Source organism: Rhododendron vialii, chromosome 3a (genome assembly GCF_030253575.1).
Source record: "Rhododendron vialii isolate Sample 1 chromosome 3a, ASM3025357v1".
Taxonomy (NCBI): domain Eukaryota; kingdom Viridiplantae; phylum Streptophyta; class Magnoliopsida; order Ericales; family Ericaceae; genus Rhododendron; species Rhododendron vialii.
The window spans coordinates 31,925,581-31,952,130 of NC_080559.1; the positions used below are offsets into that span (position 1 = coordinate 31,925,581).

The 26,550-nt window shown below is 38.5% G+C and overlaps 4 protein-coding genes across 5 annotated transcripts in view; 2 read left to right on the forward strand and 2 right to left on the reverse strand.

The window, feature by feature from the left end:
* LOC131320023 (small ribosomal subunit protein uS14z/uS14y/uS14x-like) overlaps positions 1–16,924 on the reverse strand; it is an 86,208-nt gene extending 69,284 nt beyond the window's left edge. The window contains exon 1 of the mRNA XM_058350554.1: positions 16,915–16,924. The gene's annotated coding sequence lies outside the window, so the exon portion shown is untranslated. The remainder of the gene's footprint in view (positions 1–16,914) is intronic.
* LOC131320010 (uncharacterized) lies at positions 965–24,459 on the reverse strand. Of its 2 annotated transcripts, XM_058350528.1 has the most exons (17): positions 24,410–24,459; positions 7,905–8,223; positions 6,552–6,815; positions 5,921–6,045; positions 5,612–5,828; positions 4,587–4,712; positions 4,258–4,514; positions 3,911–4,018; positions 3,370–3,511; positions 3,102–3,267; positions 2,730–2,887; positions 2,289–2,612; positions 2,054–2,128; positions 1,911–1,980; positions 1,645–1,802; positions 1,180–1,373; positions 965–1,141 (listed from the first exon to the last, which is right to left on the reverse strand). In XM_058350528.1, exons 1-16 carry the CDS (start codon positions 24,442–24,444, stop codon positions 1,224–1,226), a joined length of 2,694 nt encoding a protein of 897 aa, XP_058206511.1. In that variant the 5' UTR covers positions 24,445–24,459; the 3' UTR covers positions 965–1,141; positions 1,180–1,223. The 2 variants fall into 2 exon arrangements, with proteins under 2 accessions (XP_058206511.1, XP_058206510.1); XM_058350527.1 differs by having other exon boundaries at positions 965–1,373.
* On the forward strand, positions 12,784–15,246 carry LOC131320015 (protein OXIDATIVE STRESS 3 LIKE 1-like). Its single transcript, XM_058350539.1, has 2 exons — positions 12,784–13,285; positions 14,501–15,246. The coding sequence occupies exons 1-2, from the start codon at positions 12,966–12,968 to the stop codon at positions 15,042–15,044; spliced, it is 864 nt and encodes a 287-aa protein (XP_058206522.1). The 5' UTR covers positions 12,784–12,965; the 3' UTR covers positions 15,045–15,246.
* Positions 21,833–25,344, forward strand: LOC131320021 (uncharacterized). The gene is given in 7 exon segments (XM_058350551.1): positions 21,833–21,985; positions 22,237–22,363; positions 23,001–23,091; positions 23,094–23,152; positions 23,266–23,441; positions 24,157–24,289; positions 24,910–25,344. Coding segments are annotated over 5 exon segments (549 nt in total). The 5' UTR covers positions 21,833–21,985; positions 22,237–22,240; the 3' UTR covers positions 24,257–24,289; positions 24,910–25,344.
* Positions 25,345–26,550: the final 1,206 nt, after the last annotated feature.

The window sequence follows — 26,550 nt, forward strand, 5'->3', positions numbered from 1 at the left end:
TTGAACTTCTCGCTAGTATATATGTGACATCATGGAATACTCCAAAAGATTGCACTTAGCTGTGTATCTATGGAGCTAAGGCACTGCATTGTTGGCTTATCGAACCTATTTTCTTTTTCTTGTTTCCCTTCAAACGGTGGAAGAAAGTATCTGAATTACATTAGAAGGGACATAAGCTCACAATCATACAAGTTCACTGATAGCCCATTTAAGGAAATAACCCCATTCAGGGAGAAGAAATAATCATTAACTGCTTGGCAAAGATTGACCCTTGACCCCCCAATGGAAGTGCCCAAGGTAACCAACTAAGATCATCTCCAGCATTCACCCTATTTTTCCTCCCCAATTTTGAGTCAAAATTTGTATAAAAACTCAATTTGGGTGAGAGCATCTCCAATGGTAAAAGTCATTTGTTGCCCAATTTCTTTTTTTAAATACTCAATGGCACATATGTAAATAAGAGATAGGAGAAGCTTCGTCTGCAAAGCTCAGCAAATTTATGGCGGAACTCAGATACAAAGCTCCAACAACGTACAAAGAAGAGCTTAAAATTGGAGTTCAATCAGCCAAGTCTATCTCTCTCTCAGCTCGAAGAAAGCTTCGACTGGGATTTAAAATGGAGTTCAATCGCTACTGCGAGAAGAGTCCAAGGAAGTGCTGGTTGGGTGAATACCTCAGTCCCAGGTCCATCTCTCTCTCTCTCTCAAGAGCCGCCGGGAAAAATGGGATGGGTTTGGGTGGGATGGGTTTGGGTTGTCCCTCATTTGGGCAAAGAAATGGGCAAAATCTAAATTGAAGATGGATTTTTGAATTTGGGTCTTAAAATGGATAAGGATTGGAGATGGTCTAAGCTACCCTAATTTGGTTACTGAATCCCACTTTTTCACAGCAGTTAATTGTGTAATATGCGCCTTCGCATTCATAACAAGACACCCCTTGTTCTTCCAACAAAGAGCTCTATGCAAGAGAACAAGAAAAGAGGATAAGAAGCAATACGCCACTAATTTACTTATGTTGTCCATAAAACAAAGAGGGTAAACCCATCCCTGGCCCACTTCTTAAAACCCCCCTAACCAACTTGAAAGCAAGATCCCATTCCCAATTGTTTTTGGTTCAACACACAGAAACTGTATCAGCTAAGCTAAACTGGCTGACAAATTCATTTGGCATCCTCCCAACACACACTTTTGTAATCATTACAAAAGATTTTCATAGCCATTCAGTTACAATGGGGATGTATGATTTGTTTCATCTAGAAAGAGGCAACCAAACACATAGTTGTAGAAGTCGTGACCTTTCACGATTTCTCCTCCCCCGAATATAGGTTCCATATCATATTTGCATGCTCGAGTACAGTCGGGACAGTAGGTCACCTACACAAGCAGAAATAAAATTATGTCAGTTTGGATAAGAATTTGGAAAATTTTCAAAGTTTAACCACCACAACAATAAGATTAAGGGGTTATGGGGCAGATTTTTTAGGAGAAGCAAATAAAGGGCATTTATTTTGAGCAACTTTATCTGCAAAATTTAACCTTGCAGAAAATTTTGGTTCTCTTTGCCGTACATAAATACTTTATGCATGGTAAATATTTGTTGTTTTGCACATCATTTTATGGTGCGACATATGTTCGAGTCACACACCTCCAGTAGCTTTGGCTGGAAATGGCAATCAAGCATTACATCCACGCCATAGATGGCCCTAGATTTTGGAGACTGCATTTCTGGGTGCACTACTCCAGCTGACTCAAAAACTGACTGGATCATCCTTTTGACTCTCATATGGATATCCAACCATTTCACTGCAACAATACACAATCATCTGCATTACTTCCCACATGAGACCACTGTTGCATTTGCATTTCAGTAAACAAGGCTAGCAGGAGTATAAAAGAGACCGGCTTTAATACCTTGATGTTCCTGCTCGAACACCCTAACAAATTCTGGTGTGTTCATGTGATTCAACTTCCCCCTGTAGTTCTGCAGGCCAAAGAAGTGAGTACAAAGGTTAACTGGTCAAGTGCATCAAAATAGTGAAACTATGCCTACTTACCATAACAGTGAAATGAGTCTCATACTCGGAAAAACTGTGCTTGTCTAAAGAATACTGGTTGTTTGCCAACCTAACCTGAAAAAGGAAATGAAACTAAAGTTTACACATGGAGCAATCAGTATTCCTATGTAAAACCACATGAGAACAATCTATAAACAACGGTTCCCCTTTTAAAGTCCACTATCGGAGACATAGCGATGGCACAAAAGTTTAGTCCACAGAGATATGCGCATACCCAGAAAACATCTGCAAGGAATATTTCCAAGGGGTCCATGCTGCGAACCAGAACGATGTAACGGATATCAAATTTCTTCCCTTTGAGCAAAGCTGGGCGTTCTATATACTTCTGACAAATTTTTGGACCAGTCTCCATGAGACGAATAATAGCTGATAAATTACCAGTTATAGTTGTGTCAATAGTTCGTGCCATGTTCCACGGTTTTAAGATCCAAAGATTGTCCAGACCATCCCTTTTGCGTACATAATATTCGCCAATGAGATGAGTAAGATGTGTTTCAAGATTGTAAGTAGGCTGCAACCATGTCGGACTTCCATGTGCCTGTACGGAAAGAAATCCAGAATTAACAACTTCTGCAGAATAATAATAATACCACTCATCAGTTTTTTGCTCCTGACATGTAATTGCTGTCATGCAAAACAAGTGAGGTGTCAAGACCTTCTGAACAGTTTCTGCCAAATGATGTTTCATCACAAGACAAGCCTCGAAAGGAAATTGATTTATGTATTGTTGATCTGTCAGTCCAGCAGCTGCCTTCATATCTTCATCCACCTGCGTACTTGTCCATATAATATCTGCATCTTTTGGGTCAGACGCTGCAATTGAAAAATGTTAAGTGAGATTTACAGAGCAGAATACACTAAAAACGGTATACAAATTATCACCCAGACAATGAAAAAACACCAACATAACAAAACGGGCTAAGATGCCAAAGGGTACTGCAATAATTCAGAAAGTACAACTCCAACAAAACAACATATTAGACAAATCTTAATAAAAGATTACAATGTACTTAATCACTTCACATACTGATCACAAATTCAGGGCGTGTCAAAAGTTCTTCCACTGGAGGTATATCTGTGTAAACCCGTAAAGCACTTCCATCCTTACGCAGCAAACTATTGGTTGTAGATGGCTTCATGGGCGGGGAGACAAAACTTGTTGATTGCAATTTGTGCTTGTGATTTTCATATTGCTGAGGAATTCACTTGAATTAGTACCAGAGTATATTTAAGCAGTTTTTAAGTCCTGATAAAACAGAAGTTCATATTACTCAAGGTACCTATTAAATACTTACTTTAACAAAATAGTTTTGCGGTGTATGGTACCAAGCAGAGAGTCTGGCAGAACGTTGCTTTTCCTCCCCAATACCATATAGAAAATCACGAGTGCACTCATTACCTTTTTGAACTTTCTGGGTCGGCCACAAGATAGAAAAGCTGACAAAAGTATTCAAAATTAACAAATGCACAGAATGGACATTGCTGATTCAACAAAGTTGCATCTATGGACAAGCACAGAACTTGTCAACATGCCCTTGAATTGAGCATAGGATTATAAGGTACTAGATTTGTTGGATGGACGAATCCAGAATTTACATAATGGAAAATTTTGGTTTGCTTACAAAAACTAGTTTGTTTTATTCAGTTATGAGATATATACGTGTTGTAAACATTAAGGGGATTTTGGACCTCTGAGAGCAATGTTTACCAATTAATTGGCCCAAACATAACTGTTGCATAATCCAATACCTCTATTTAAAACAGTGTTTCACAACTTTACTGAACAAGTAAAGAATCTGCTTGAAATTAAGTAAAACAACAGCCAAAAAAGAGAACCTTATAGCCGATGCCAGTTTACCATCTGGCATGTAGAGAAAAGGTGACACTCTGAAATTTGGCTCATCACTATCCCGCAAAGCTGAACCTAGTTCATCCATCACATACCTAGAAGCACAGACATCAAACATGGTTAATTGATTATACTGCACAAATAGAAGCAGCAAAAGAACAAAAAAAACTACAGTACACTTGTTAATTTTTGTTATTATTTATAAATCACGACTTCAATAGTGCAGAGTATAGATAGTTCCCGCTGAGATATTACATTCAATTTTACCCCCCCTTCTCACACAAGTCACAGCCATATAGTACAACTGTCCAGGAAAGAAATCTAGAATATATACCATACAGATGTCTCATCGATCTTTTCTTCATCTGCTAGTCTATAATTCATCAAATACAACCACATTGCATTGATAACACGATCAGCAAGAGGTTCCTCTGAAGACCATTCAGGAAGACGTGGTTGGAGCATTGAGTCAATCACATGCTTGCCAGATTCTAATATCTTTGATCTACTGATGCCATTCAGCAGAGAAAGATTGGGAAGGGATTCAAGAATTTCAACAGCACTTTCTCCAAGTGGCCCAGGAACTTCTACCTGTTTCATTGCCTTTATCAGCTAAGTTTGGGTGATTTATGAATAAAATGAAGCAAGTTTTAAGAAAGATACCTCCAATGCATTTAAGCAAGTAAACCCCTTTAGGAGCTGCAACAACTCGCCAACTGAGTTCTGGTCTAAAGGGTTCCCTCGAAGATTCAAATGCGATAGAGATGGCATTTTAGCAGGCGAAAATGCCTGAAAAAACAGCAATAAAATGAAATCAGTGAAGAGTTTGCTTAAGTAAACACTGGATATCCAAATCACCAGCTCTCGGGTGGAGCTAGGAGCCTAGGATGCTTTATCAATGGGGTCAACATAACTTGAGTCAGACATATGACAGACTGTGCTAAACGAGAAGATACCAGATCGAAAAGGAAAAAAAAAGATACATGAGAAGATATATGTTTACGTAGTTAACATATGAAACCAAAAAGTTGTACTTATGATATGATTCATCCACAAAAGGCATTGACAATTTTCCATGTTTTTAAGACTATGCATAAAAAATGCTGTGGAATGTTTTTGATGATACACCCAAGCAATTTATTATTCATCCACTAAACTAAAGTTCACATCGAAGTCGGTTCTATAGAATTTTCGTAGCAAAAAACTTCTTATGTACCATTTCGAGCGAAAATTGCTGAATTAAATTGTGATGCATCACGTTGAGAAAAACTATTTTCAGTACGACAGGGCAATTCATAACTTTGGTGGAAGTTTTAGGGGCAACTTACATACTTGATGGGGGTGTTTTGGGCAAGTTTAAAATTTTAGTGGGGTTAAATTTCTACATAAAATACCTTTAAAAGCGTTAAGAAATTTACATAAGTGAGTGGGGTCAATTGATCCCACTTGCCCTTACCTCCCTTCATCCGTGCCAGCACTACACCAAACAGGGGGAAAATAATGAGAGGTGTTAAGCAGCCTTAATTACACTTTGGCAAAATAGCTGATGGCTATGACAAGGCACTACCCTAGATCTTTTATATCCTCTATTGCCTAAAATATGAAGTATATGATGAGAAAAAACAGTCTACTGAATTAAATTTGAAAAGGAAAGTCGTTAGGAACTACTAGCGCTGAACAGCTCTGACCTTATTGATTAAGTTGTGGATGAATCTATTTGAAAGGTCAAGAAAGGTCATGCTCCCCAGTGGATGGTCAGTCTTATGGGAACAGCCAGAATTGTCCTTTCCATATATTCCTCCACAAAATCCTAGTGCCCACTCACCAAAATTGCAGGTGAAGCGTGAGTTGTATATCTCCAAACTGGAGCAACCTTCAAAAATAGCATCTGCCCTGTGATCATCGCTAGAACAACAACAAATAAGTTCATTGGAAGCAACTAATCATGACTGCAAAAGGTATATAATAATGATATTTCACAAATCAGGCAAACTTACGAGTTCTGTATGACCGGATTATCATTCAGCCAAAGTGCCTTGAGGTGCTTGAACTTTATAATTTCATGCATAACAGTTTCCACATTCTCGAGCTTGTTCCCACACAAGCTAAGTGCAAGTAAATTCTAATGCAACAAAAACATCAAATTAGTAAATAAACCTTCAAAAAGTAAACCATTAAAAAGGTACTTATCTATGAAATGAGATACCAAAAGACAAACAAGCAGAATTTGATAGAGGAGATGCTCTACAATCAATATAAAAGTAAAGTACTATCATTTTAATCAGAAGGCAATGCTCCTCAACAGTCATTTTCAAAGCGAAATACAGTTAAATGTTAGGCAGAGTTTGAATGGTACAGAAGGAAATGGGCAGTGAGAAAGTATGTAAGACTGTGTACATACGAAACACATAAATGAGACCCCTGTAAATTCCTCTCAAGCATGCATAAGCATAAATAGCTCACTCACCTCCAGAAATCCTCAACAATCCTCACTTACGAAATTTCCAGCCTACTCGAAGAGCACATGCATAGTTCTTCAAATACAGCAATCATGAGAAATGCTCTCAATAGGAAAATGCATTCTTCCATGCATGACAAGTAGTAAAACGCATAATAGAAATGACTTACAGGAAATTTACTAGGCAAGTCAAGTGACAACAGCATGGCATCGTCCATGTCAAGCTCCTCAAGCTCCAACCACCTCACAGTGTCATCGCCTCTCTGTTTCGCAGTACAAATTTCACTCTCCACAATTTCCAAGACATTTTTTTTGCAACCATTCTCATCTGAGACTCCAGCAGAATTGTCTTGCTCCTCATCATCCGGAGTCAAATCAATATCAACACACATCAACGATGCCATCCTTTCAGCCAAACCGGGAACTTCCTCCAACTGCAAAACCTCTCAAAAACATCCAGCTATAAATATACAATGGCCAGTAGATCAAAGCTCCAATCTTTGGCATATTAGTTTCAGCAATCAAAGTTGACAAAGTTGAATTTGTCAGATATTAGTTACCAGTAGATCACAGACAAAATCCTGTATTTGAAAAACAGTAGCCAGTGTTTACAATTTCACTAAGCAGTTCAATCTGGAAGAGTAACACCATCTATTTAGTACTTAAGAAACTGTAATAAAGAATATGCTAAAGCAAAAAAAAAAAAAGTATTCAGGAATACATCTTTTGAATTTTCCAATTAGTTTCCATACACTAAGCAACTCGAACAATATTCTCAAAGGCGTAGTTGAAATTCCAACTTCTTTTCTTTTCCTGAGCCTTTTCTCAAGAAATTACAAAGTGATCTACTGTGCGCTAACGACTCAACGACCCAGCCCATAAGAGATCAAAGCTGCGATCTTTACCACATTAGCTTCACGAAATCAAAAGTTGAATTGTCATAATCAGATAACAATTACCACTTACCATTAGAAAAACAATGCCATCTTAGAGCATCTAAAGCCCTTACCCCTTACCCACTCCTCTCCTTGAATCACACATATACCAAATTGAATTTCACTCAAATCAGGGGGAGACTCAAAATTTTTAACTCAAATTTAACTCATGGGAGTGCTTCATACCAAATGAAGCTTGTACTCATATTTTTACTCGAAATTTGAGAAAAAATAGGAGTAGGGCTGGAGAGGCTCTTATACACTATCACCGCATAAAAGATCAAAGTTCCCTCCCCATGTTGCCACTTTCAATGCGTAGGTCAGTCTCCAAGACCAACACCCTTGATTTGGCAATTAGCAAACCAAAAGAGAAGAAAAAGCTTAACGCAATATACTATTAACTTTTCATGCTTATTACGTTTCTGAGTTTCATTCGAGTAGCATATGTACTTCAAACAACTCAGCTTCGTTGCCTACCAATAACGCTCACTTGAACTTCCAACTCACGTTCATTTTCCAAGCCTTTCACGAGAACCAGACACTTACTGTGCACCAACGAACACACTGGTAGTAATACGAAATGCAAACCTGTTTGCGAGCGTCGTCGAGTCTAAAAGTCCAGGCGTGGTCGACGAGGAAAACACGCGACTCCTTATCCATGGAGTCCGACGTGAGGACGAGACGCCTCTGTCGGCCGTCCTCGACGGCCTCGACCTCGAAGAATTCGCCGCCGTCGAACGTGTCCGTGGAAAGCTTCTCGAACAGTTGGCGGTGCAGCGACGGAGGTACTCCCGACGCCGCCAGTAGGATCCCGTGGACTTTCACGAAGTCGTCGTAGGTTCGGATTACTCCGGCCGCCTCCATTACGGTGGTGTTTTTGAGAGCAGTAACCAGTTGCAGCAGCGGACTGTATTTCGATAAAATGGGTTTTTTATATAGTGTGGACAAATCTATTTTTACAAAAATAATTTCACTCAAATCATCTCCGATTATGCAGCGACCGGTGCTCGATTAATATAATATTCAACACTATATATCTTTTTAACGAGCTTTACAACATGAACGCTTTGGATAAGAGAGATAAATCTGGATGAGATCACAATTTGATGGATTCGCATTGGAGTCTACCCGCGACGTCGTTTCAAAGGAACTCGCTCGTTCACACGCGAGGTTCTAAAAAATTCAGTGTGCCCAATCCTATTTTCGCAAAAACAAATTCACTCCAATTGTCTGCGATCACGTATCAGTAAATATTCGATTCACATAATCTTAAACATGTTATTTTTTCTTTACGAGATCTTCAATATGAACTGTTCAGATCACAGATATGAACAGAAATGAGCACACAATTTGTCAATTATACGTTTCAAGGGACTTCTCAGGTTGAAGATGAGAAGTGTTATTGAGCACGGGCGACGTCGTTTTTGAGAAAGATCGCGTGTTGAAGTTGCAAGCTTAAAACGAAACATGGTCGGCGCTGTTTCGACATAGCTGTCGTCGGGAGGTGGAACTTCTTGGGCTGAGACGGCCCAAATAATTCGGGTCCAGCAGTCTGAATAAATTTCAGGATGGGCTAATTAATTTGGGCTGATAAGGCCCAAATAATCCTGCCCACTCGGGGAAATGTTTTTACAGCCCGAGTAAATTGGAAAGCTAGCCCGTCTGGGACTCTACACTTATTCATCTGAGGGCTCTGTTCGGTTTGGATTTTGAGGGACGTTTTTTAGAGTAATGAGTAAATATGAATAGTTCAGATCACAACAATAGACACTCGGTGTGGCCCATAATAGGCGGTGGTTGAAAAGTATGGTTTTACACCGGCGGTAGATAGAATTTATTCTCTTTTGCACAAGGTCAAAATCAAGTTCTAGTGGTCTACCACCATAACACTCTTATAGGGTTGAGATCCAGAAAACGTCTTTGAAACACATCCCAAACTATTAAAATTTGCGAGAGCGAGAATTAAAAAGTGGAACGCAGAGCGAGAGTTGAAAGCAAGAGCGCAATACGAGAAATGAGCACGAGCACAATGTGTTGAAAGATAAGGTGTAGAGTCGCTGGAGTAAATTGGACAGCCAGCGCGAGCATAATGTGTGTTCGTTTTGGGGTCTCAAAATTTCTGAGCATGGTTTTCAATAAAATTTTCTATGATCGGAAGTCGATAAATATATCAAAATTTGAGTTTTGATTTATAAAATGGACGATCTGATTTCTATAAATAATAATAAAGAGAAACTGTACATTTTACAAAGTAAAATTTAATTTTTGATAATCTTATCAATGTCCGATCAAGTTTATTTTTTGCATGGATACACTACTATTTGGGATTTACAAGATAAACAGTTCAGATCAACAATAAACACACGGTAGGGCCAAAAACGGTGGTGGTGAAAAAGTAGGATTTTCCACCGCCGGTGGAATGAATTTTATCTTTGTGCAAAAATCATATGAATATTGATAAGTGCAAAAGAAGCATACTTAGCAAACATTGGTTATTTTTTGAGAAATTTTGTTTCCACTCCTTTTCACTTCAAAATATTGACTGCACATAAACACATAATCATTCATAAAAAAATATTTTCCAATAATTTTGAAGGAGGGCAATAGGGTAATTTCACATACTAACTCACCTAGACAATTGCTGTATTTTCCAATAGTTACTCTTAGGGGTGAGCATGGATCGGATTGGTCTGGTTTTATAGTAATCCAATAACCAAACCACTACTTACGGATTATGAATTTACAGAACCAAACCAATCCATAAAATTCATAAAACCAAACCAATCCAAACCATTCAAAGGCGGTTTGGTTTCGGTTTTAAACCACGGTTCGTTTAAAATTGAGATATCATTACTATAAACTATTTTAAATTCTTAAAATTGCATAAATAACTTAAACTAAAAGTTATATTGAAATTAATATATTAAAATCATCAAAACTCACTAACATCAATCAACTAAATAAGAATATAATACATTAGAAAGTAAGTTACTGAGATAAAAGAGTAGGAAATCACTTTACTAAGCCCAAACCATGTATGTTTAGCGTAATGAAATTGTAGGAATAGGAAGTTTAGGAAATTAATATTGAAAGTGAAAGAAAAGAATAGGGTGGTGGAATAGAGTATTAGATAAGGAAATTAAGTTTATTAAGTATATCTAAACAAATTATATACTATATGTGTGTGTGTCTATCATACGGTTCGGATTGGTTTGGAACCAGAACCATTAACGTAAATCCATAAACCAAACCATTTAACACGGTTTTTATTTTTTTTAAACCAAGACCTAACCACATCATTAAAAAACCAAACCAAATTATTCGGTTTGGATTGGTTTGGACTGGATTCACGGTTTCATGGTTATTTTGCTCACCCCTAGTTACTCTACGTGGGATTACATTTAAAAATACTTGCAAATAATTACACATAGAAACGGAGTAATTTATCAAAATTCCATTCTATCGCCGATTGCTAGTCTTTTTAGGATAAAAAAGAAGCATATAAACAAACTTACCAAAATTAAAAACAGCAAAAACTAATGTTAGCTCCTGAAAAAATCAATCTGGTTGGGGGTTCCATAGAAGATTTTTTAGGATAACTAAAACACCCAAGTAGACCACTGGCCCAATGCTTTGATTTTGATCCACAAACCACACCACATGGCCCAAAAGCTTAAGCCCAAAGTACTAGTAGTAGCCCACAAGGTTTGTTATATACTCAAGATCATTCATGTAGACTTTCGATGTGGGACGAGGTGTTACAATAACTTTATTCACATATAATATCATTCTGAATATTAAGGAAAAATGACGGCCCAAGACATATTTTGATAATTAATACCCGTCAATGACATAAAAAAATCTCATATTCGTCCTCCATTTTTAGTCCCATTGGGATTAAAAAAAAACTAGTACTGTACTACCTATCAACAATGATGCACGACTACACGTATTTAGGGGAAAATTTTCTCAGTATCTATTGTTTTGGGTTTGATTGTCAAGAGTGTCTGGGTTAATTTATGTGCATCTCAATTAATCTGCTCCCCAGATTAGTCAATAGCAAATCATTTTCGCCGAAATTAGAAAGTCTCAAGAAATTGTTTTATTGCAGCTTGACCATAAGAATCATACCATAGCAAATTATGTGAGGAGCAATTATAGGAACCAATCAGAAACGAGGATGGTGACACCATGTTGTACACTATTCGAGTCGTTTGTTCGGTAATTTAATGATTCAAAAATCAACTCTACTGTGTAGCATTTGAATTGCTTATTGCCAAATAAACAACTCAGATGACACACAAGACAGCACTGTGCACCTCAACACAACACCCATTCTATTTTCAAATTAACCAACCGGATTAACCCACCAATCAACATGACTAAATAGCGCAATCGCATCCATCTTCAGCGGCGCCAAAGACGAAAAAGAAGAGAAAAAACGAGAATTGATGACGCAAAGCGTGACAAAGCATTTCCGAAGACCGACCAACCATATCCATTCTCGGACCAATCTGTGGGCCCTGTCTCTACATAGTAACCGTTGAAAAGAAACCAGAAAACCCTTCACGTTTTGTCACAAAAATATCTGCACACGTGTCACCCTCCTGGCCGACCACCTCGCCAGATCTCTACCCACGTTGGGATTACGTGTCACCATCATCCTGTCGTCATTGAAGACGTGGGGAGTTAATGAGGATGTGTTTGGTTTGAATGGACAGAAATTAGTGACAGAATAAGAATCCAATTTTTACGACAGAAAACGCAAACAACCAAGGCCGTCGATCGCATTTTAGGGACCGGTCATGCTCGGCAATGAACGATTCATATCTCATCTCAAACAAACAACAATGAATTGCCGAGATCTGTTCGGTAGAGTTGCAATATCAACCGTTTATTACCAAGCATAAACTACCCGAATTGGATCAACACACATGCTGCCCCATACTCCTAAGAATCCTAAAACCCGATTCATGTGAGATTACTCGCTGAAAACACCGCCACATGATCCAATAAATTTTTTATACACGACACATTGAAATGGAATGTACAATCTTTTTTGTGTTGATGCATCAATCCCATTTTCCACTACACATCCGTGAGAAACTGTTCCCTGCCCTACCACGTGATGCCCGAGCTCAGTTTTCGCCACATCAATATGTATATTACGCATGCGGTTAAAAAAAAAAAATGTATACTACGCATGTTTTGGGGCCCACATCATGTGGCGAAAAAGATGCTCGGAACATTAAATAAAGTACGTAATTGTTCCAAATTGAACACTACGTGACGGTGAGTCAGACCCACTGAATCAATTTTCCAAAACTCGAAACATTATAAAGTATGTAATTGTTGGCACTACGTGACGGTGACTCAAAATCACTGAATCATTTTCCCGGATGCAGATCAAAACTACTCTGATTTTTTGGGTAATATAAATTAAATGGGGGACGAAGATAAGCTTGATTATATCCAAATTGCAATATTTTAAGGAGTCTATTGGATGAGGATAAGCCCTCCATGTCTTCTCTCTCCTCCCTGTCTGAAACCACTTTCTCTCTCTAACTCCGTAAATCGGATATACCTCCAACGCGTCCATGCTCGTGTAGTTTCTTGCTCTCGTTCTACCGCTTCAGTTGACCGGACGATATGCCGATCGCTCTGGAAAGTAATCAGATCGATAGTCCAGGATTGCGCCGCGGAATGTTCTGCGGATCGGCGTATAATTCTCAGGAGACCGCACGATCTGTTGCCGTGGATCTTCGGTTAACGGCGTTTAATTCAACGTCGGCGGCGAAGAATTTAGCGGATGAGAGTGAGGATCAGGTGGACACGAGTAGCTCGTCGTCGATCGGGAGGAACAGCGACTCGTCGGACGGCGATGGGGATTCCGGCGAGGTCGAGGTTCAGAGCCCGTGCAAAGGGCCGTTGGACTGCTTGGACGCTTTGGAGGAAGTTTTGCCTGTCAAGTATGTTGTGATTTACGACTTCGTTCGTTTAGGGTTTCGAAGTTTTGTACTACTTTTATTCTTTCGAACTGTGCCAATTTTTGTTTGTTTCATTAAAGTTGGGTACTTTGGGCTGGTTTGGTTTTGGTCTTTGTTTTGGTGATTTGACAAGCTGTTTAGGTTTAATTTCCTAAATTTAGTTGGTAGGTTTTAGCGAGATACTCCAGTGAATAGATCTCTCTCTCTCTGTGCAAATATCAGATGTGTTCCATGTACTTGTCATTAGTCAAGGGATCTCTCTATGGGCTGATGTCTGATTTCCTTGGAGTCTTAGAGTGACAGTTTAGAATTGTTTCATTAAATTTCGATGTCTAAAGGTTCCGTCTTGTTGGTTAAGAAGGTTGGTGAAAGGAAAAAAGTTAAATTGTTGATCTGAGTTTTGGTATTGATAACCTGTTGTGATGCACTTTAAAAGCCGCACATAGTTTAGAAACTACCAACTTTGGAGGCTGGCTGTGTTAAAGGACGAAAGGGACAGGGACATTGGGCAGGCTCCGTTGTGCCTGTGCTTGTGCAGCCCCAGGATCTCTTCTTCAAATTCGGATCGATAGTGTTACTCTTTGACTTGTGATCTCATTACTTGAATCCTTAGAACTTCCCTTTATGATTAGCCTATTGAACAGGTAATGGGCTTGTTGAGGCTACATTTTCAGCTAGATAATCCCAGAGAGCAGGGATTATATTCTGGCTATTATCGGGAGAGGGTAGATTAACTATTTGTTGGGTACTGAAAAGGCTGATTTAGTTTTGTATACTCCATGTGTTTATTTTCTTCCCGTTTCTTGGTCGGCAATGTCTATGAATCCTTGCATATAATCCATGGTAGCCGTGGTGTGAACTCCATGATCGTGGCTCTTGCTCTTATGTAGTTTCTGTTGGAGTTACCTGCAAAAGGTGACACATACTTGACTATTGTAGATCAAGGGAAGTATGGAATGTTTGTTCCCTCCCAAGTCCCAAGTTTTCATACTGCAAGATGTTTTTTCAATTCATCACTATTAGGTAGTTTAGTGAGACTTGATGAGCTCTTATGGAGTATAATGACATAAAAAGATAGGAGTATGTGTTATGGCAATTTACATTTTGTATTTAAGAACTATGTCCATTCTAGTAGGTTTATTTCTTATTGTTCTTGGATTTCTTCTAATTTTGTTGTATGGCTTGAACCTTTTTCAGGAGAGGCATGTCCAAATTTTACTGTGGCAAATCGAAGTCCTTTACGAGTCTAGGAGATGCCACCTCTTGTTCCACCATTAAAGAAATCGTGAAGCCTGAAAATGCTTATACCAGGAAACGCAAGAATTTACTTGCTCATCGCACTTTCTGGGACAAGAATTGCAATTTTCCACCGAGAAGTAACAGTGGCGGTATATCAAAGAGACCATTCAACTCCATTAGAAGTACTCTGGCTTTGGGAATGAATATGAGCAGCAGCTATGAGAACATTAACAACATTAGCAATAACAATAGCGACAGCTCCAGCTCCAACTCCAACTCAAACTCATCGTCACCCAAACGATGCCGTCCTCCTCTGTACCCAGATAGTAAAAGACCACCCGTCAATGAATCATCATCACCAGCACCATCGCCGCCTGGACAGAATTTACCTTCGTGGAGGTCTTTCTCTCTCTCTGATCTGCAGTGTGCTGCTGCTGCAACGCCCGGTATCACTGGCTTAGTGATTAACGATGATCGAAATAATAAGGACAAGCTGCAGTGAAATAGTAATGCTAGTGTTGTACTGTGGACCTATGAATGTAGAATAGAGAAGATGCTTGTGGTATTGAGGTGCTTTGAGTGCATTCTTGTTTTTATTTTGATCTTCTGGTTCTCCCTGTTGTATTATTGGGTTGGTACTTGTTCAAGCATACACAATGCCACAGCATTTTCGGAATATATCAACAGCAATGCAGTTTTAACCCCCTCCTTTCCTTTCGCCATTTTTTTTTTTTTTATAAACGGGAAATCTTTCCGTTCATAAAAGCCCAGTGGCACTTACAGACTAAATTTACGGCGTATTCCAACCGAGGGATAGTTCTACCCCTTGAGGTTTTTTTGGAAAAAAAAGGGGACCATTATTGGCCTTTTTATCGTGTGCTATAAGATGTCTCCTCTTCCTTCAGCTCTATCCTGGGCATGGTCAAATGTTTGATGATCTGGAGAGGATAAAAAATCCCGTTGATGATCTGGAAATTGTTTCGCTCTATATAAAATTGCATATGTAAGTATCGCAATCGTAGTTATACAAGAGTTTATAATAGGTATGCTGTTTTGTCTCTTTATACAAGTGCAAGGTCCTTTTCAAAAGGTCCTTCGTCATGTTTATTGGCTAATACAGAGTTTACAAGATCACACACATCACTGAGGTTGATGATCAGTAGTTATATATTCTCCTTTTCTAATCTTATCTTTGCCATTCGTATTTTTTTAATACAAATTTTGTAAAATATCGACTAGGTTAGACGAATCTCTATGTCTCCATTTTCTTCTTCCCCCTGGATAACCTTGTCCATAAGTAGGAGGGTAGGGGGCATCGGTAAGATTTTGTAGGGAGGTGCTACTATAATTCATTTTCAAACATGTTTATTCTGGATGTGCTTTTTCAATATGACCTTTGCCTTCTTGTCATTCGCCAGTGTATGTATCTAATTTCTATCCCTACATTTTTTACGGAGACAATTGTTGGTGTATTTGTGATCTTCTTATGCAATATGTTTGGTTTTTGATGTTGGATTTGTAATAGTTCATGCTGTGGTGTTTTTTACTACTATGATATGATATGATGATTATGTTATTATAATCAATTAGTGGTTAAAATGGGAGTGTGGGCTCTTAATGGACAACTCCCGAATTTTCAATGAACGCTTTTAATGGACTCAACTGGCTCACTACGGTAATAGGTGAAGATACAATTAAAAGCGCTCATTGGAAATTCGGGAGTGGTCCATTAAGAGCCCACCCTCCCATTTTAACGACTAATTAATTATAATAACATAATCATCATATCATATAGTAGTAAAAAACACCACAGCATGAACTATTACAAATTCAACATCAAAAACCAACTGGCTCACTACGGTAATAGGTGAAGGTACAACATTTACAAGCAATGTAAGTTAGAGTGAGTTTTTTTACGGGTGAAGGTACAACATTTACAAGCAATATAAGTTAGAGTGAGTTTTTTTACAGGGCTAAAAGGGTTAAATGGACTTATTTTCCCTTCGTATTTTGTGAAGGAAAACAGCGTGATGGTTGATAGTCATTACTTAAGGTTAGAGCAATTTCATGCATGTTTCAAATCCCATGTCAAAGTTAAAATTATGCAAAAGCTAAGGGTGCGTTTGATAACCTTTTTATTTTTCAGTTTTTGGTTTTTATTTTCACTTTTTTAAAAATTAATATAAAAAACTTGTTTGGTAACATATTTTTACTTTTTTGTTTTTATTTCACTTTTAAGAATTTCTGGAAATTATGAAAACTAGAAAAGGGTGTTTTACCTAGTTTTGAAAACAGAAGTTCGGCCCATCCGATTGTCGATCCCGGCCAATCGTTTCTCTCTCTCGCGATGTTCTCTGGTACGCTCCTCCCTCCTTCTCTCTCTCTCTCATCTCCCTCCCTCCCTCCCTCCCTCCCTCCCTCCCTCGTATCTCTCTTTCCATAACTCTTTCATCTCTCTCTTCCTCTCTCTCTCTCTCATGCAAAACCCTAGATGGATCTCTTTGGGTTTGTGTGTTTGGTCTATTGATATTTGTTCCTCTCTATGAAACTCAAATTCTGCAGTTGTATATCTATAATCTATGTTCTTTCTTGTAGAATAATTGAAGAGTACAAGCTTATTCAACCATTTTGAAGAGAAGGTACGGACTAAATCTATGTTCTTCTATTGTTACTTCTACTAGGTTATGATATTGGTTCTGGGTGGTTCTGCTACTGCTATTATTTTGATAATTTGTGGTTGCCAATTGATGTTGCTGTTGTTATGTATCTACCATTTATTCGCATGTGTTGCTGGACTACGGATTAGGGTGGCAGGTGTTAGTAGTATTTCAGTTGGATTTCTACTTTCTCAGTAGCTTTTGGTCAAATCTTCTTTATGCACGAAAGGTCCCCAATGAAATGAAATAGGAGTATGAACTTTCGTTATCGATGTACTAATTTTTCTTTTTTTCTTTTGGAGAGAAAATGGGTATGAGTCTTATTCTTGTTTTGGACCCCATATCCATTATCCCCCATGAAACATACTTCTAGACTTCTTACTTACCCAGTGTTTGTCCTTATATTTCTAAACAGGCAGTGTAAACCAACAACTTCAAAATTGGACTTCATCTGATTATATTGGACTAGTTCAAAAGGCCTAGCCTTCACCTAAAAGTAATGCTCGTTTTGAAACTCAGCCAAACAAACGATCACAGAGTTCTCTACACAAAAAAAGCCTCTAAAATGGAGTATTTTATAGATCCACCCTTTAAGGAGTTTCAGTCTAGCAGTTGCAACTTCCAAACCTATCTTAAGAGGGAAAGGATGACCAGTGACACAACATTTGCATAGTTCTGCTATGTGACTCCCAAATTACTAGAGTTTAGAAGGCATTTTGCCATTAAATTTAAATTAAAAGACTAACTGACCGACGTATATGGCAGCTTATAAGCATGACCCTTGGAATGGAAACAAGAACAATGGTATCGGTGGGATCCTTTCTATTGATATGTTGAAAATTCTGCTACGACCAATTCAGTAGGTAGACCAAAAACCCAAGGGACAGTGAAGGCTTACATGGTTTTCTGTTTTTTGCTTCTGCCTTGCCTGGTTGATATGAGTTATGTGTTAAACAATGACCTGGGCTTTCATTGAATTGCTTTTATTGGTAGTCATTTGTGTGCTGAAAATATGCTCTGTGACTACTGCGTTTCTGCTGCGTTTAAGACTGTTTTTTGAGTGATATTTGTGTTATATTTATGTTGTTATATTGCTGAAACATAAATTTTTTCAATATGGATCCTATATCTGACTCCGACGACGATTCTGAGGATGAAGAGGTGGTGGTTTTGCTAAGTTTGGCACTATATGAATACTATAACATATACATAGACCATAGACCATGTCGAACATCAATGTTAAGGGGCCATGATTACGTCTTAGAAGTCCTGAATGGTCACGAAGATAGGTGTCATCAAAACTTTAGAAATGAAGCCTCAAGTGTTCATTGCCTTTTGTGAGGCGTTGAAATTACATGCAAACTTGAAACATTCGCGATACTTGACACTCCAAGAGCAAGTCTGCATTTTTTTGCTCACAATAGGGCATAATGAAAAGAATCATGTAGTGCAAGAGAGATTTCAATATTCTGGGCACACCATATCTATTTACTTCCACCGAGTACTGAAGGCTATTTGCAAGCTATGAGTGGTTATAATTCAACCCCCGTCTTTTGATAGCATCCCGCATCAAATCCGATGCAATGCCAAGTACTTCCCTTTTTTCAAGGTATTATGCCACAATTCAGCTCATTTCGTTCCATTTTGTGCTTTCCATCCGACGATTCCTTTCGTTCCCTTTTTTTAAGGTGTTGTGCCACAATTCAACTCTTTTCACATTGATAGTTTTGTTTGTCCGGTTATGTCATTACATATTCTGTTTCTTTAGTTTCTGTTAATCCTACTCTGCATGTAGTTTGTTAGCAATATATATTATGTGATGAAACGACCATGAATGGAAAGCACAAAATGGAATGAAAGGAGCTGAATTGTGGCACAATACCTTTAAAAAAGGGAAGTACTTGGCATTGCACCGGATTTGATGCGGGATGCTATCAAAGGACGGGGGTTGAATTATAACCACTCATAGCTTGCAAACAGCCTTCAGTACTCGGTGGAAGTAAATAGATATGGTGTGCCCAGATTGTTGCACTCCACGATTCCTTTCATTATGCCCTATTGTGAGCAAAAAAATGCAGACTTGCTCTTGGAGTGTCAAGTATCGCGAATGTTTCAAGTTTGCATGTAATTTCAACGCCTCACAAAAGGCAATGAACACTTGAGGCTTCATTCTAAAGTTTTGATGACACCTATCTTCGTGACCATTGAGGACTTCTAAGACGTAGTCATGGCCCCTTAACATTGATGTTCGACATGGTCTATGTTATAGTATTCATATAGTGCCAAACTTAGCAAAACCACCACCTCTTCATCCTCGGAATCGTCATTGGAGTCAAATATAGGATCCATATTGAAAAAATTTCTATTTCAGCAATATAATAGCATAAATATAACACAAATATCACTCAAAAAACAGTCTTAAACGCAGCATAAACGCAATAGTTACAGAGCATATTTTTAGCACACAAATGACTACCAATAAAAGCAATTCAATGAAAGCCCAGGTCATTGTTTAACACATAACTCATATCAACCAGGCAAGGCAGAAGCAAAAAACAGAAAACCATGTAAGCCTTCACTGTCCCTTGGGTTTTTGGTTTACCCACTGAATTGGTCGCAGCAGAATTTTCCACATATCAATAGAAAGGATCCCACCGATCAGGAAGTAAAATTATCTTGACCCAAAGTAATGTGGTTGGCTTTGAGCTAAAACTGTGGTTGCCTACCAGGCTACCATTGTTCTTGTTTCCATTCCAAGGGCCATGCTTATAAGCTGCCATATACGTCGGTCAGTTAGTCTTTTAATTTAAATTTAATGGCAAAATGCCTTCTAAACTCTAGTAATTTGGGAGTCACATAGCACAACTATGCAAATGTTGTGTCACTGATCATCCTTTCCCTCTTAGGATAGGTTTGGAAGTTGCAACTGCTAGACTGAAACTCCTTAAAGGGTGGATCTATAAAAGACTCCATTTTAGAGGCTCTTTTTGTGCAGAGAACGCTGTGATCGGTTGTTTGGCCGAGTTTCAAAACGAGCATTACTTTCAGATGAAGGCTAGGCCATTTGAACTAATCCAGTATAATTAGATGAAGTCCAATTGTGAAGTTGTTGGTTTACACTGCCTGTTTAGACCGTGTTCTCAACTTTTTGTTCACAATATAAGGACAAATATTGGGTAAGTAAGAAGTCTAGATGTACGTTTCATGGGGGGATAATAGATATGGGGTTTAAAACAAGGATAAGACTCATGCCCATTCTCTCAAAAAAAAAAAATAGTACATCGATAACGAAAGTTCATACTCCTATTTCATTTCATCGGGGACCTTTCTTGCATAAAGAAGATTTGACCAAAAGCTACCGAGAAAGTAGAAATCCAACTGAAATACTACTAACACCTGTTACCCTAATCCGTAGTCTAGCAACGCATGCGAAGAATAAATGGTAGATACATAACAATAACAACATCAATTGGCAACCAAAATTATCAGAATAATAGGAGTAGCAGAACCACCCAGAACCAATATCATAACCTAGCAGAAGTAACAATAGAAGAACATAGATTTAGTCCGTACCTTCTCCTCAAAACGGTTGAATAAGCTTGTATTCTTTAATTAATCTACAAGAAGGATATAGATTATACATATACAACTGCAGGATTCAAGTTTCATAAAGAGGATCAAATATCAATGGACCAAACACACAAACCCAAAGGGATCTATCTAGGGTTTTGCAGGAGACTGAGAGAGAGAGAGAGGGGAAGAGAGAGACGAGAGAGTTATGAAGAGAGAGATACGCGAGAGAGAGAGAGAGAGAGAGAGAGAGGGAGGAGCGTACCAGAGAACATCGCGAGAGAGAGAAACGATCGGGATGACAATCGGATGGGCCGAGCTTCTGTTTTCAAAACTGGGTAAAACAACCTTTTCTAGTTTTCATAATTTTCAGAAATTCTTAAAAGTGAAAATAAAAACAAAAAAGTAAAAATATGTTACCAAACAAATTTTTTATATTAATTTTAAAAAAAGTGAAAATAGAAACCAAAAACTTAAAATAAAAAGGTTACCAAACACCCCCAAATTTTGCATCAAGAATGGATCCTCTCTGTCCTTTGTCAAACTCGATGCCAAATTTTGATTATGTCATTCTTGGTACCAAATTTGGCATCCAAATCAGGAATTTAATTTGTACTAAAAAAATGAGATGTGTTTAATAAAATGTTATCAATTTGAAATTTGCTATGCAGCGATTTTTTTGACTTTTTAACAAATCATAACTTTGGCAATGCCATTTTAAGACTTAATTTTTTTTTTTTTTGCAGATTACGTTAGGGACGTTAGGACTAGGGGTTTCAACAAATTTCTTCCTTTGTGGTCAAGCTTCAAGAATTAAAAGTAAAAGAGCAAACTGGCCAACCGAACCACCTGATGGAGGAGTCTATGAAAAGCCGAAGCAAATCTACAAATGGTAGACCTGTCGGCCACGGTCGTGTCCCTAATCTTTTTTTCTTTTCATAACGGAGGAATAAATCCGATTGGATTAGCCACGGTCGTGTCCCTAATCTTTTTTCTTTTCGTAACGGAGGAATAAATCCGATTGTGTAATCCAAACCTACATCAGTTACGATCCCTCGCTTATTTCAGAATACTCACAGGAGAGAATCGAACCCAGACACAGGAGAGAATCGAACCCAGACCTTGAGGAGTACTGTACTCCTCAAGCTGGACATTCGCCCGAACTACGGGGCAACCCGTGTGTCCCTAATCTTTGAAACAACGTTCAGTGTAAAGGGTAAAGTACGCCCCTAGTTCTTATGCAGCCAGGCGCGCGCACACAAAAAAACCCCACTATTTTAGCAGCCGATGCTGGTTTTCCCAACCCATATCGCCGAACTTCGAAAAAACGAGATTATATGACCGAAATTTGATGAGCTTAATGGGTAATGGCTCTAAAATTTTGGGTAATTTGGGTTGTTTCGTTTTGTGAATGACCCAGAAAGAAGGAAACCCATAATTTGATTGAACTTTGTTCTGTGAATCGAGCAAAATGGAATCGGGTCCAAGCGGCGAAGAGGGGGACGAACCTTACAACATCAATTTGATGCCGTCAGAGTTGTTTCTCAAGCTCCGGAGAGAGATTCAAGGGTTTCGTGTTGGTCTCAATTTAGAGGTATATATAAATACACTCTCTTGAGTAATGAGTTGTTGTAGTGTCAATTCAATATTTTGGTTGTTTTTGGAATTCTTAAATTGATTGTTTGATGTTTTGGTTGCTTAAGACGAAATGTTTGTTAGTGAGGAATATCAACACAAATAAAGTATTGTCAATTGTGTAGTGTTGAACTCTACTGGTTGGTTTTTCAATTTTCTCGCATGGGCTGAGTGCACTTTTAAGTCACATAATGCGAGTGTGGGAGAGTGAGCGCGAAAACGTCTTCCGAATACATCAAACAAAGTTCATACGAGTGAGGATTGGGAGCGAAGGGCCCTGCTGAAGGATTATGTGACTAAGAATAACCCTTGTGAATTAGAGACTACCCTTGGGAATTAGTTAAGATTCAGAGACAAAGTAAGAACTGAGATGACAATCTCACTCCTCTCTTGTTTGGGAAATTTTTCTTTGACGTAAATGACATGCAATCATACTGGTTCGTCCGTCGGCTGAGCTGTAGGAATGTTCTTGGTATTGTTTTTACTGTTCGTCTTCTCTTGGCATGGAAATTGTCAAGTTTAATCAGTTATTTGTATACATATACCAAAATTTGAGAAAATACTGTAATTCTTGGGTGTACATGATTTTGGTTCAGTTCTATAATGCTCCAAGTAATGAGTACCAGGCAAAGCTGGTATTGAAGCCTCTATCCTGTGATCGTAATTGGAAGTTCATGTATGAGCCTTTGTTCACGAGGTGCGAGTTCTTTCCAAGAAAATCCCAGTCACAAAGTTTCTAAATCTGCAGGTTTGATACTCTCTCTCTCATGAGTCACGGAAATCGATTATGGTAGTTTTTGTCATCTTGAACCCTGGAATGGATGAAATCTTGTATAAGGGTTCAGTCGTTTAATAATGCAGGTTGGGGTGGGCCATAATTATCAGTTGCACGCAATTGGATGGAAGTGGAAGCTTACTACTTGTTTCGGGGGAGACGGTGTATCTAGAATCCGGAATAAAACATCTCTTGGCTTATGTCCTGGTGTGGATTTCAGGTTTTGTTGGAGAGCAGATTATGTTCTTCCTGAAATTACAGGGCAAGTTCTTGATCCTTATTCTGTTGATTTACTAGAAACAAAATGAGTAAAGAGAAAAATCCACTGCCATTGTTTTCCAAAGCAAACATCACATTCGGTCTATTGTTTTGAGTTTTGAGAAAAGGAGAAGCTGTTGGTTGGTGGTGATTGAGTTTGGTTTATTTTTTGTGGTGTTCTGTGTTGGTTACGCATAACTAATGTACTGTGTTCTGTGTGGTGTTCTGTGTTGGTTTTGTGGTGGTTTCTCTGCGGCTTTAGGGTTTGGGAGTGCGATGGGTTCGGACAGTGTGGGTCTTTGGTCTCCTCTGTGTCTGGTGGTTTTGGATCTCGGCCTTGACAAGGGTGTCTTGTGGTGGTGGTGGGTTGCTTGTTTGGAGGTGGTGGCTATTGGAGGTGTGCGGCGGCAGTGGTGATTCTGTTTTGGATAGGGATTAGGGGCGTGGGTCTGGGCCTGACTTTTTGGGCTGGACCCGGCCCATTAGGGGTGGGCTCGTCCCAATGGGTGATTCCATGATTGGTTTCTTGCCAATCTTGGCTTTGGGTATTGGGTGGACAAAGGATTATTCTTAGATTGATGAATTGTTTTGTTCTTAGATTTAGGGATATGATGTCATCATCCCTTTTCTTGTAATCTTTGTAACAATTTCAAAGATTATAAAATTTATTTGTCGTTCAAAAAAACATGCACATAACTAATGTACTGTTTATTTGACAGGGCTGTGGGTACAGGGGAGCCGTTGTTCAATATGAACTCAGGGCGCTTGCAAGCATCACTTGACCGCATTGAGACAATTTTGACCCAAACAACACCATGAGGACTTGTCAAAAAAAGAAAAAGAAGAAAACAGGTCGGCTTATCCTTTGATTCCTTCGAATTGCTTTCCTTCTTTGCCTTTGTCTTTGTTTAGTTTCTCAAAGATTGTTTAGTTAGTAGATCTGCTGATTTATTTGTTCTCTCAATGATTGACCTTAGTTCTGTCTCTATGACTATTTTGTGGATCATTCAATTTGAATGGGAAGTATGTATCGTTTTGATAGTCGGAAAACAAAGCCGATTCTTTCTCCTCAACGCCTAAGATTGATGGGTGGACTTTATCTGATCGAATTGGACTATTTTCATAATACTCTTCCTTATCCAACATTTGGTAATTGGATAGGACAGGTTTTCAATCCCGACCAACTATCATAATACTACATAGGGAGTATGACAATCCCATTGGAGGCGTTTAGTTTTGGGGGACAACGGTTATTTGCTTTGGATCTAAACATATCATGTTATCAAACAAGGCCAATGCCACATCCAGAATTGCATACGGCTATATTTTGAACAACATTAAAATATCATCGTATCTTTTCAAGCTTTTGATTGATCTAAGTTTGGAAAAAAATAGGAAGCTTTTGATTGATCAACTTTTATGTGAACATCACTATTCTTCTTACAATTGCTTTTGTATCACACAATGAGCAGGAACCTTGCAGGAACTAAGGCATTATCCCGGAAGCTTAACATGCACGCGAGTGGAAGAAGGAGAACGATTGCACTTGGGTTTGTCATTTCATTCCTCTGCAGTCTTTAAGATATGACATTACAACCATTGATGGAATTCACATGAACTAAAGATCGTAATTACGTCAAAACCGTTTCTACACCGAGCGCAGTTCATGAAGTTTAAAGAAAGACACCCTTGTTTGAAATGGGTAAATTGCGAAACTTGCAAGCGTAGTTATGTTATTTTGGTTTAGGTTTTTCTGTCCTATTTTTAACTGCACTTCTGTACTATGGAGAAGTCTCTTGATGAAAGATGGGTTTTCTCCTCTTAAGCTATGCCCAATTGGAAGAATTGTGATACCTTTTGCGATGGTTGAATGTTGATGATGGCTTTGAGATGGATTGACACTGGAATGAGTTCTTGCTCCTTAAATTCAGCAGCTCTTTTATCTACCTACATGTTAAAGTAGCTGGCTAATTGTATATATTTCCGCAATTAATTACTCCTTGGACCATTGGTTTGCGTAATTTTCTGCACAAATGGTACAGCTGCTATTTATAAATGGAGATCCTCGATCACAGGAGAGATTGTTCAATGCCCTAGGAGTACCTCAATGTGGTGCCCCAAGCGGTACCTCAACGCAGTGCCCCAAGCTCCTACACCAGACAATCAAGAGAGATCCGCCCAAATTAGTCTTAGACCACAAATCTATATATGATTGTGTAGTGATGGAGGAGCCTGAGGCACCATGTGGTCGAACAAACTCGTAGAGCTGCGAGCTTGCTTTTTTTATTTGACGCTTAACTCCATCAGAGAGAGAGAGAGAGAATGAGAATGGAGGAGCCCGAGGCACCACGTGGTAGAGCGAACTTGTAGAGTTGCGAGCTTGCTTTTTTTATTTGACGCTTAACTCCATCAGAGAGAGAGAGAGAGAGAGAGAGAGAGAGAGAGAGAGAGAGAGAGAGAGAGAGATTGATTTTTCTTATCGGATCAACTTCAGGAGAGAATGTATATACAGTAAACAGTTTAAAAACTTGCTGAGATCTAAAAGAACAATTTTAAGAGTACTACTTAAAATGGAAATGCAAAAAAATAGTGGGCATTTGTTTTTTTTTTTTGTTTTTTTGTCATTCGTTAATTCTAATCTACTCTATTCTAAGGGATTTCAGGAGAGAGATGGGTGCTTACAGGGATCGAATCCTGCTCATGTGCATAAAAATATTAAAAAGGTACTAACTGCACTCCACCCCACCAACATTTGTTAACATTGAAGACCTAATTATATCCTGGACTACCTAATGCAAAGTAGATGAGTATGGTACCCACAATTTTTGTCCAAAGACGGTGAATTCTTATGAGCATGCAGGCTGATTGATACCTACTTTCTTCGTCCAGATTCAATAGTCTCTAGTTTAATCTTAACCAAATAAAAAAGGAGATATATCTTTAAATTAGTAATGAATTTTATATCAAATATGAATTTGTTTGATAGATCTCAATTAATTCTATAAGACAATATTTTTAAAATTACATAAAATATTATAAGAAATTATAAGATAATAATCAATTGAAAAATGATACAAACTCTCAAAAAGAACTATTAAATCCAGAGGGATGAA

Coding starts and splice junctions, on each gene's coding strand:
- LOC131320010 (XM_058350528.1), bottom strand. CDS start 24,444: ATGATCCACAAAATAGTCATAGAGACAGAACTAAG. Junction 4,713..5,611: donor TCCACAACTTAATCAATAAG/GTCAGAGCTGTT, acceptor CTGTTTTTTCAG/GCATTTTCGCCTGCTAAAAT. Junction 4,019..4,257: donor ATCGATGAGACATCTGTATG/GTATATATTCTA, acceptor CTGTGCTTCTAG/GTATGTGATGGATGAACTAG.
- LOC131320015 (XM_058350539.1), top strand. CDS start 12,966: ATGCCGATCGCTCTGGAAAGTAATCAGATCGATAGTCCAGGATTGCGC. Junction 13,286..14,500: donor GAGGAAGTTTTGCCTGTCAA/GTATGTTGTGAT, acceptor AACCTTTTTCAG/GAGAGGCATGTCCAAATTTT.